General features: G+C 39.5%; 1 protein-coding gene across 1 annotated transcript in view; it reads left to right on the top strand.

The window, feature by feature from the left end:
• Window positions 1–12,062, top strand: part of prom2 (prominin 2) — a 170,540-nt gene that overhangs the window by 99,745 nt on the left and 58,733 nt on the right. The window contains exons 13-14 of the mRNA XM_028795719.2: window positions 593–716; window positions 7,740–7,828. Of these exons, the coding sequence (XP_028651552.2) occupies window positions 593–716; window positions 7,740–7,828 (213 nt within the window). The remainder of the gene's footprint in view (window positions 1–592; window positions 717–7,739; window positions 7,829–12,062) is intronic.

Below are 12,062 nucleotides of genomic sequence, written 5' to 3'. Positions count from 1 at the left end.
TGTAATCATCTTTGTTGTCTCTAATCTCTGTTGTTCCAACCTCCTGCCAACCTTCTGTGGCCTTCTGTGTGCTGGTCATTACAGGAACATGCTGGGTTACACATTTCCCCAGATATTTGAAGGGTTTGAATATTTTGCAAAGTAGTGTAAATACGTTCTAATGTTTAAAAGGTCTAAATGTAAACTTCTCTCATAGTGTGATCATTTAAAGCTTTTGAGTTGATACTTTGCAATGTAACTGATTTACATTACAAATCTAGCATTCTGGGTGTAAATTCTGACACAGTGAATTTTTTTATGCTTTACACTATAATGGTTTTTATTATGGATCCAGTATTCTGGGTTTAAATCCTGGCATAGTAACTCTTCTGTGCATCCCATGTCTGTGTTGGTTTTACTGTTGGTTTTCCAACATAACATTCTCAAGGTCACATGCTGCCATGATTTTTTTGCCTCCTATGACCTTGAGAATTTTGTCATTTTATATGGTGGTTTATTTCATTCATGTATTGTACTGTTAACATCCTGTTTACCTGTTAGCAATGGTATTAGTTTTCAACTGAACACCCTGGTACTTGTTTGTGCATTGCAGAGGTGCTGGTTTAAGTTTTCTTTACTCCTGGCTTCTTATGGTGATTGTACTGATCCTGTTTCTTTTGGGAGGAAGTGCTTACACATTGATATGCAGACCTTGGGAGAACAATGAACTTCTTCAGGTAACTTTACTGTTTTTAACACGGAAATCTTGGAATTTCTGGTAAAAATCATCTAGTGCTGCTTTATAGTGTAGTTTTGCTAGTGATTTTCTTTTCTATAAGTATTGCTCTAGATTTACTAAATAGATAAAGGACATTGTGTTAAATAATTACACACTTCTGTTTCCAATATACATATATTTTGCATTTTTACAAATTCCAGTATGACTTTTTCAAGTTGACTTTTTTTTATAAACAACAGAACTTCAAGTAATCACAGTTTTGATGATTAAAGTAGAGATCTAGATTAGTTAATGAGGAAAGTATATAAAAAGATGAAATGGTGTAGACAATGAGAATTATATTTCTCTACAATACTATCATTGTTCATTTTATTGTTACACAGAGAACTTCCATACATTATTGTTCAGTTTGGACAAAGGCAGACCACAAAAGCACATAAGGGGACAGAGGAGAACTGCAAAAACATCTGGCCCAAAAAAACAAAATTATTCTTTGATTTATTTTATTAAGTAAAAATAAAACAAAGATAGCAAAACATATCCAAATCAACTACATTAAAAAATGATTAAAACATTTCAAGACAGGAACTGTAACCCAGATTAATCCAATCAACTCAGGGGCAAAAACGTCCAAAACTAAAATATTATGAAAAGGTCAAAAGGTCATCAAGACTTACAATATTTCCAAAGAAAAGAATTGAAAATGGAGTCAAACAACATGAGCAAGAAAAGCTAATGCCTGCGTGTAGTGCTGGGTGGTATAGCCAAAATGCTATATCACGGTATTTTTCAAAATTGTACTGGTTTCACGGTATTCGACGGTATTTTTTTCCCATGCATGAGTTAACCACATTTTCCAGTGCAATTACTGCAGTAGACTGGCTAAGAATAACCTATTCCACTGTCATGAGAATTGTACATTGTACAAAAAAAATTTTAATGTGCACACAAGTATTAATACAGGTTTGCATGGCCCCATAAAGTGATAGTTTTCAAGGAGGGGGGCACTAATGAAGAGAAGGAATCACATTGTATGACAGTTGCTGTCAAAATATAGAACCTTTGTATTGAACAAATTTTGAAAACAACTTAAACTAAAATTTTGACAACAAATTGTCAACCATCCAAAGAGGCATTTAGACTTAGTAAAATATCCAGAGGTAGAGAACTACACTTTGTTAATGTTAACAATCTCTGTGCACTGACACGTTAAAGTGACTTTTTAAACAACTTTACCATCATTAAACTGCATAATATTTAAACTAATAAATAATAACAATAAAATAAATAATAGTGCAACTTCCAGTAATAATACTATTACTTCTAAACTTCAAGCCCAGGTACATTACACAGTATTCACCAAAATAAAATAAAACAAGTGCAACTTGGTGATGACATCTTTACCAACTGAACCGTCATTAAGGCAAATTGCATTAATATGGACCTTGCTTCAAGCTCAGCTATATACATAAATAATAAAACTGCAACTTGCATTTATAATTCTATTTGTGGTTTAGTGGGTCCACGGCTTCAAAAAAAAAAAAAGGTCAGTTTGTAAATCCAGTTTGCCGTGTCTGTCTCCGTGGGCGCGATTGCACGACCGCAGGGAGTTGATGAGGTGATTGGGGCGAGTCGCACCCGATCGTTGTCAATTGCTTCATCGGCTTACTGCAGCGTGAGAATAAGGTGCTGCACCCACGGAGACATATATTTATGGGCTGGAAGGATAGGGGGAAGGAAAAAAGAAAAGATTGAATACAAGGAGGTTAAAGAAGGGAAAAGGCAGTCATGGGAGACGATCCAGACACCAGGAAGGAGAAGGCAGCACGAGCTGGGCCTCCGTGAGCAGGCTGAGGCGATCTAGGGGCTGGTTCACCCCACTGACTAAGCGTGTAGAGTGGGGCGAGCAAAATGTAAGACCTCCTAATGGATCTGAGGAGCGACTGAGTGAGCACGAAGGAAGACAGGTGGTGTGCTGACCTCGGACGGTCTGGCTGCGCAGTGTGGCGGCAGCCAAAACAGGGGTTGGCAGAAAGCAGTTCGTGCTGCAAAGGCTCCACCAGCAACGCCAGGGGGCTATGCTATGATTTGCTTTTACTTAAAATTTTATTTTCTTGTTTGTTGGTATCATTGTTTTGATATTACAATATTTTTAAGTCTCCCCACTGCCATTCTGTGGTTATTTTTTTTAGATCTTGCTGCCGTATTACCATGTGGAATACTGTAGCTGGAAGTTAGAGATGATCTGGTCATTCTAAGTTGGATGATTTACACTGAAAAATCTTGGATCAGTGATCAGTAAATTGGCTGATCAAAAAAAAACAATCTTTGCAGCCCCTGCTTTTCTAGGCTTAATTTAGTTTCAGTGCTTCATTACTTGAGGTATTACTGTACTGTAATTTCTTTTCAGTGAACTTCCTTTAGTATAAACAAAGCAAGTCAAGATTGTTTTACAAGAGACAAAGAGATGACTGGAATACTGTGCAATTAGACATGTTACAGTATAAGTTTTGGTAAGAAATGAGTATAGCACAATTAAAATGGTAATCCATATTTATAATTACACCTCTATAATTATGAATGTCTAGCTGATACACTGAAGAAAAAAACAAGCTTGTATAAACATAGTAAATGTATACTTCAACAGTAAAAAAGCTGTAGTGCAGTTAGTGATTTAAAATGATTAAAACCTACAAGTGCAGGTATATTTAAATTTAAGCAGTTTTTAATTGCCAGTACCAAGTAAGTGATTGTGTGAGTATGTACAGTATGTATTTTGTAATGGATGGCAGGCAGAGACTGATATCCCTGCTGGAATAAATTCTCTTTCTGTACAAATAGACATGGAAAGAGGCAGGTGGTCCCCTGCCTAATGTTCGTTGTTCAGGCTGAGTTTTAAGTACAGTGCTTGAAAGTTTTATCACTAAAAATTACTAATCAACATTCAGCACTCATTAGCCAGAGGTGCCACGCCTCATAACTTAATACCAAGATGTTTATTAATGCCCACATTGCAATTGTGTTTAGTTATGTAAATGTCCTTGGGTAAAAGGCAAAGAAGTTTAACTTCCAAGTATTTAGGAAGCCTTGAAAGAGTATAGCGCCAACATTGACACCAGCTGTGTCTACTTCTACTTCAAATGGAAGACTCACATATAGATGATGTAAAGTATGAGCTGCTGTAAAGATGGTCAGAAACCCATTGTGGCACTTGAGTCCAAAGAAATTTATGGAAACGTTTCTTGGTAAGGGAGGTTATGGGAGAAATAACTGCAATGACATTTTTAATGAAATGCCTGTAATATTTTGAAACAACTTCAAAGTGTTTTAGATTTGCTGGGGTTTTCAACTTAAAAATGGTCTGAACTTTAGACTTATTCATACTTCAGAATCAGAATATCTTTATTGTCATTGTAACAAATACAATGAAATTAGGTGCAGTTCCTGTGGTGTCAAAATATAAATAAATATAATTAAAAAAAGGATAAGAAAGGATAAGAAGAAATAAGGTAGAACACAAACATTGAACATAAGACCTTAATTGCACATGAACACTATTGCACAAGATGTCATCTATTGCACTGCTGCATTGGAGTTGATTAGGTGTCAATTCAGTGCCCAAATAGCAACAGGGTAGAAACTGTTATTCAGTCTATTAAGTCTATTAGTCTTTGTTTTGATGTTTCTATATCTTTTGCCTGATGGCAACAGTTGGAACATGTCATGAGTGGGGTGTGAGGAGTCTTTTAAGATATTTTCTGCTTTCCTGAGGCAGCGAGAGCTGTGCAGTTCATCCAGAGAGGGTAAAGAGCAGCCGATGAGATGCTGTGCAGTCTTTACGATCTGCTGAAGAGTTTTCATCTGCGCTGTTGAGCAGCTGAAAGACTACACACAGAGGCAGTAGCGCAGGATTCTCTCAATAGAGCAGTGATAAAAGGACACCAGTAGTTTTTGGGGGATGTTATTTTTCCTGAGGACTCTCAGGAAATAAAGTCTCTGCTGAGCCTTCTTTGCCAGCTAAGCTGTGTTCACACCCCAGGACAGGTCTCCCATGATGTGGACTCCCAGGAAGCGGAAGACTGACACCCTCTCCGCACAGTCCCTTCCGATGTAGAGTGGTTCGATGTACGTTTTCTTTTTCCTGAAGTCCACAACAAGCTCCTTGGTCTGAATTGTGTTCAGGAGCAGGTTGTTGTCAGTGCACCATGCTGTCAGCTGCTCCACTTCGTCCCTGTAGGCGGATTCATCCTCCCCAGAGATAAGCCCCACCACAGTGGTGTTGTCTGCAGATTTGATGATGGTGTTGCTATGGTGGGCAGGGGAGCAATCATGTGTATACAGCGTGAAGAGCAGGGGGCTCAGCACACAGCCCAGAGGAGAGCCGGTGCTGATGCTGATGGCCGAGGAGATGTGAGGGCCCACCCTAAGCCTTTGTGTGCAGTCTGTCAGGAAGTCTTTAATCCATATACAGGTGGAATATGGGAGTCCCAGGGCTAGAAGCTTGCACACCAATCTGTGATGGAGGATGGTGTTAAAAGCAGAGCTAAAATCAATAAAGAGGAGATGTGCGTAGCTACCCTGGTGCGCCAGATGGGACAGGGTAGCATGGAGAGCAGCAGCAACAGCATCCTCAGTAGACCTGTCAGCCCTGTAAGCAAATTGGTGTGCATCAAAGGTTGGAGGGATGAAGGACAAGATATGACTCCGGACCAGTCTCTCAAAACACTTCATCAACACTGGGGTGAGCGCTACTGGCCGATAGTCTTTCAGGCAGGTTATGGGTGATTTGTTTGGTATAGGGAGTAAGATGGAGGATTTCAGACAGGGAGGAACTGAGGCCTGGGACAGTGACAGGTTAAAGATCTTTGTAAAGACCCCAGCCAGCTGCTCTGCACAGCTCCTCAACACACGTCCAGGGACACTGTTGGGACCTGCTGCCTTCCTGGATTGACAGCCTGGAACGAGCGTCTCACCTCGTGTTCCTCCACCCTAAGGGAGGGGGTGATGTTGTTGTGTGTTGCTGCTGCGTGTGTAACAGCTGCCTCTGGTAGTTCCATCTCAAAGTGACCAAAGAAGTGGTTCAGCTCTTCTGCCATTGAGGCGTCACCTTCAGCAGCTCCTTGGCTGGTCCTGTAGTTGGTGAAGTGCTGGACTCCCTGCCAAACCTGCCTGCTGTTATTACTGTCCAGGTGCTTCTCAATCCTTTTCCTGTAGTCCCTCTTAGCCTTTCTGATGCCTCTCTTCAGGTTGGACCATGTCATGCTGTAGTCATGCTGTCCTATCTCAAGGTTTCATATCTCAAAATATTACAGAGAATCTGTGAAATTCACAGTTCTCAATATTTGCAAAAACATATTTCCTAAGTGTCAATTGTACCACTTTACGAGAAACAATTAGATCCCCATGACACTATTCCTTTAATCCATCAATTTTCTAATCCTGCTTTTTGCTGAGCAGGGTCTCAAGGAAGCTGGAGCCTTCTCAATTCATGGACAGGGCACCAGTCCATCACAGGATGAACACACAGGCACACAGAAACACTATTTAGCACTGCAAATCCACCTAACCTGCATGTCTTTTGACTGTGGAAGGAAACCGGAGCACCTGGAGGAAATCCATGCAAACTGCATGCAAGGAGGACCTAGGACATGAACTCTGGTCTCCTTGTTGTGTCAGCAGCACTACCACTGAAACACACTGCTTTTCTGTGTCTTTAGCAAAGCAAAGTTTTTCTAAAGTGTGTCTTCACTATTCATTTATGCTGATAATTGTCCTTAGAATTAGAAGTAGGGGCTAACTAGCTACCATATCTTTAATTATTCAGAAATTGTCTATTTTAAACTTAAAAAAACAAAGTTGATTTGTCCAATTCCAGTCTGCAGCATTACTTTTAAAAGTCACAATGAATTTATTGCCTTGCCTACATTCCATCATCCTGTTAATTGCTACACCTCTCCTCTCAGGCTGATTTAAAACCTGAATTATTTAAAAAAAAAAAGCCTCAAGGTAGTAACAGATAGGTAGTTTGAATCACAGAAGCCCAATTCCAGATGCTTATTATCTAATAAGCAGATTTTAAAAGTGTTGTATATTGGTCACACACAAGTAAGAAATTCACTATACTCCCTTGACAATACTACTACTGCTAAAAGTAAACTGAGAACAATCTGTAAATTTGTACCTGATGTTGCTGGTCAAACACCAGATGGTACTGATTTAAAAATCCTTTGCATTCCTTAAATCTCAAAAAATTGGTTCCCCACCCACATCACTAGCCTGAAGAATGTGGTTAGTCAAAGCTTCTGCCCTCTGTTGAAGTGTGCTAAATTCTAAAACGATTTTCTGGATTGGATCAATTTTGTCATTCAATTCTTTTGCAAAGGTTTTAATTCTTACTTCACTAGCCTAATCTCAGAAAAAATGTAATCTTGGTGTTGCTCATTTTAATCTGGTCCAATTTTATGTTCTCCCCAGAAAGCAAGGTAGCGCTTAAAAGTCAGATTATCAAGCAACCAAAGGCTAATGCACTTAACCAAAAATCAAAGTTAAAGAAAGCACACACATGTGAAAATATCCCTATTCTGAAGGTTACCTAATGACACTAAGGTCTTATAGAATTTATATGGATAAATGGAGTATAGGTACTACTATCATTTATTTGTTTGGCAAGGTAATGTTATGTCGCATGTCCAGGAATTATGTGATAGCAAATAGAGTGCTTGTATTATCATGAAATCTGTGAGGCTTCCCAGGAATATTTATTGGGTTCACCTACTCCCGCCCTTGAAGCTTAACAAATACACACATACACACAGATACACACATACAACACAGAGATCCTATCCAGACAGTCTCAGGTGCTGCCAGTATTTCAAAATAATGTGTACAGAAGCATTCTGATCCTTATCCATGAACATTTGCTTAATTTACAAGTAGCATACATGTTATGGTCTTGAAAGTTTATTTATCTTTATACTGTTGGTAAATTCTATAGCATCTTTTTTATTTCTTTAATTTGCAGTTGATTGATACTCCTGGTGTTATTCCTGATTTCAACATCTCTCAAATGTTGGGTTTAGACACAAATGTGGAGATTTCACAGATTTATAAGTAAGTCTTTTTATTTAGTTTTGATTATTGTCATTTTTTATTTATATTTGTACTGAAGGCCTAAATATTAAATGTACAAATGGCTTTTATTCAAAGAAAAAATTATTATGTTATATATATTAATTAATGTTTATAATTTCCCACACCTGTAATCACTTTTATAAAAATACATTATGAGGCAGTACAGTAGTCTGAACAGCTGATCCCTCACACTGGGCAGTATGCTGATTTCTGTTTGTCTGTTTTGTCTTTGATTCCATTTTTTCAAATGAGCTCCACCAATAATGATACATTTTTCCAAATAAGTTCTCAAATAGTTCTTCATCCTGGATTTCATTTAACAATTTAGAAAACTGAGTACAAAAGTTGAGTTGCATAACTAAACTTATTCCTAAAAATTGTATGTGCTGTTCTTATTTTATATAGGTGTGAGATTAAATTGTGATAATACATTAAATGGTCCAGTTTGAAATGTTTAATGCTACTGACTGATGCTGTGGTGAATGTTGAGGGCTTCACAGCCTGTCTCACCATTTTGGTATGTTCTGGTGTTCTCAATGAGTCCAACAAACATGCTCTTCACATTACCCATAGATTAAGATTTATCAGAAAACTTAAAAATAGTGTTACGAGAAGCAGTTCTTCCTGGTTGAGACACCAGAAACTTAATGCAGAATCTTCTCTGATTCTCTGTTACCGATTTACATTCAATGTATGCTCTAATGGTGAATACCATGTGATGAGGCACTGGCAAGTTGTTCATGGCCACTGAAACTACATTTGGGGGAAAATACGGCAGTAGCACTATATGTTGTGAAATGGTACCGCCTGGACACACACAGGCAGACACATTTTCAACCATCACCACATGTTTATTTACACTAATATAATATAAAGTCTTACGTGAACCGCCACCAACAAACCCCCACAGTCTCCCCAAAGTCCAGGCTTCAGTAAGCCACCTCTCTTTCTCTTTCTTCTCTCTTTCACACATACGTCAGGCCACTCCTCGCCGCCTCCTCTCCGACCTCGTCCACCTCCTCACCCGACTCCAGCCTTGATTGCAGGGCGGTGGCCCCTTAAATAGGCAGGCGGCTGATGACCACACCTGGCCACCTGCCACAATGTGTCTCCACCTTTTATCACTCAGGTACCACAACACCCCAGAAATCAACACATCCTGGGCTACACCCATTATTTTTGTTTAGTCTTGGATCCTTGACCTCACAACCTTTTCTTTGTCACTCCTCTCCCACCCTTTCTTGTACGTCTCCCTTTCTTATCTGTATCCCTTGTTAGCCATCGCAGTTGATTATTTTCTAGGCTTGAGAGAGGGGTGGTAGTGTCAAGGGGAAAATATGTGTTGTATTTTCATAACATAAAAGCGCATTTTCTGTATGCTAAATGTAGGATGGTATATCACTCGCCACAGAATCATGCAGTGACCCATCACAAATATGCCTGTGGCCCAGTTCGGGTCGCAATCTTTAGTTTAAGAAACACTGCCATAAACAGTCGACCATGGATTTTAAAAATAAATGCAAGAATATGCAAGCCAGAGTTATTGCTTGAGCAAGGCAAATACCAAAATAAATGCCTCCACAAATATTTAAATATTTTTTTGGTTAATGGGGTTCCTTTTCCTTTGTTGTTTTTACAGGGTTTAATATTCTGCCCTTTAGCCAATGTTGTGTAGGCTCCAGTCATTGCGACTCTTAAGGGGGTTAAGTGGGCTTGAAAATGAATGTATAGCTATGTAGAAAATGTTGCATGTATAAAAAATAAAGTATGTTTTTGGGCAGTAGCTGTTTTTATATAAGTCCAGTGTGTAATGTTGTAGCTGTGCTTTTGGACACAAATGCTACAAAGCACTTTTAAATCTTAAACTTTTAAATCTCTTAAATGTTCTTGGTCATCCTTATAACATCACCAGTCACAAGATTTGGGTGTTGTGTTCCCTAGTACTTTCCCATGCATACAGTTTTGCTCTTGCCTGGTTTTTTCCAGTTTCAGCTGCTGTGTCTTTATCCTAGGACTAGGTTACAGTCTTTCATTGCTATAGTGTAGTGTATTTCCTGTAAAATCCAAAGTATTGTATACTTCGCTGTTTACTTTTTGTGCTCTTTTTTACACTGTATTTAGTAAAAAAATTACAATTAAATCAAGTGTTCTGTCAAGAGAAGGAGAGAAACAATTTAATAAGAGATGATGAGGTAAAATGTACTGTAGTAAGAAAAAACATGCCTTATTTTGTTACTGGGATTTCTGTAAACTTAGTCATCATAGCCCAAACACTAGCCTATAGTCAGATTTTCAAAAGCAAGAGATCAAGAACTTTATATTGTCACAATGGTGACATCATGCACCGTGCACGAATGGTGACATAACGCACTGTGCCCCTACTTGTCATTTGTACTATGCAACACAGTAATAAAAACAAAATGATGACACCCATGCAAAACAAAATAGCTTTGCAGAGATAAGTAAAATAATTGTAAACATTAGAAAACAAAATTGACGCTAAAATTAAGTTATAGAAATGGGTTCTTCATCATGCAAAACCCCATAATCTATATGAAATATTCCAAAGAAACAAAGTTAAAATACACAAAAAGTGTTAAAACAAACCAGATTATAACATATTGATTTTGTGTTGAAGTGCTCATACAGAGATTTGAACTCATCCATGTCAACAAGTACAGTAATTGGTCTTTTGCAGTGTTTAGGGCAGCTGTGATAAATTGATGTAATTGACTAATCGACTAAAAAGTTTAGTTGAATTGTATTTTTTAATTGACTAGTTGTCCCTGCCTCTCCCACATTGTGTGCCATTTTTGAGTAGGCTAATCATGGTGCCAGTCTCAAAAGCTTCACCACATTCAGCAGGAGAAGGGTCTTCCAAATTATCAGACAAATTTCACTTGAAAATCTGAGAAAGTGGTTGTCTGTTTGTTAATTATGTAAAGCCAGATGATGTTCCACAATAGTACTAGCTCAGTACATGAACATCAGAAGAAGAAGCATGCTGGAAGCATAACACAAGACAAGCCAACAATGCTGTAACCAAGCCAAGTCAGGTCAGGTTGGGGAGCATGAACTGGTACAGTGCATTGCTGCACACACCACACGATGAAAGAGCTCGGGATCCTGGTTGGCAACCCACCAGGTAGACATGTGGTTCAGCCCCACCCTCCGGAAATGAACATCTCTCTGTTGCAGCCAGGTGTTACGTGGGTATCCCCTTGGCCTGGTCTAGCTGCTCAGACCCTCAACAATGAGGATCCTGTGAGCCAGATCACCTTCGGGGAATTGTGCCATATGGCCATAGTGCTGTAACTGATGGTCCCTCACAATGCAGGTAATGTGCCTCATTCGGAACTCTATGAGCAACCAACCGCTCATTTGACATAAGTTAAACCAGCGGTACCCAAGTATTCTCTGAGGAGAAACAGTACCGAAGGAGTCCAGCCTAGCCTCAGGTCACTGAATAGCATCCATGTTTCACAACCATATAGCAAACACAGGAAGCACCGGAACTCTAAAGACTTGGACCTTCGTCCTTTTACATAGATATCAGGTGCGCCATACACCCCTTTCCAGCGATCTAATGATCCCCCATATTCTCCCAATCCGTCTACTGACTTCATAGGAAGAGTCACCAGAGACATGAATGTCACTGCCAAAGTAAGTAAACCTCTTGACAAGGTCGACACTCTCTCCGCAGACAGACACACTGCTGATGGCTGTGCCCAAGAGGTCAATTAAGGTCTGGATCTTGGTTTTTTATCCAGGACACTTACAAGTCCAGACACTCAGACTCTTCGCTCAGTCCCTCGAGAGCCCCAGTCAGAGCCTCCATTGACTCGCTGCAGATCACAGCATCGTCAGCAATATCAAGATCAGTGAATCTTTCTTCACCAACAGATGGCCCACAGCCACTGGACCCCACAACCTTCCCCAACACCCAGTCTATGCAAGCATTGGACAGAGTAGGAACAGGAACACACTCCTGACGAAACCCAGAATCAATTTGGAAAAATGTAGAGGTTCTGTCTCCACTCTGCAAAGCACTCACAGTACCAGTGTTCAGGCCGGCCATTCGGCAAAATCTCAGGAATTCCCACAGGGCAGCTCGATCAACTGAGTCAAACGCTTTATGAAAATCAACAAAGGCTTCAAAGAAACTCTGCCAATATTTGCGATTGTGCTCCTTGAGGACCTTTAGTGCCAGGAT

Source organism: Erpetoichthys calabaricus, chromosome 2, assembly GCF_900747795.2.
Source record: "Erpetoichthys calabaricus chromosome 2, fErpCal1.3, whole genome shotgun sequence".
NCBI lineage: Eukaryota > Metazoa > Chordata > Cladistia > Polypteriformes > Polypteridae > Erpetoichthys > Erpetoichthys calabaricus.
This window is presented reverse-complemented; position numbering and strand designations above follow the sequence as displayed.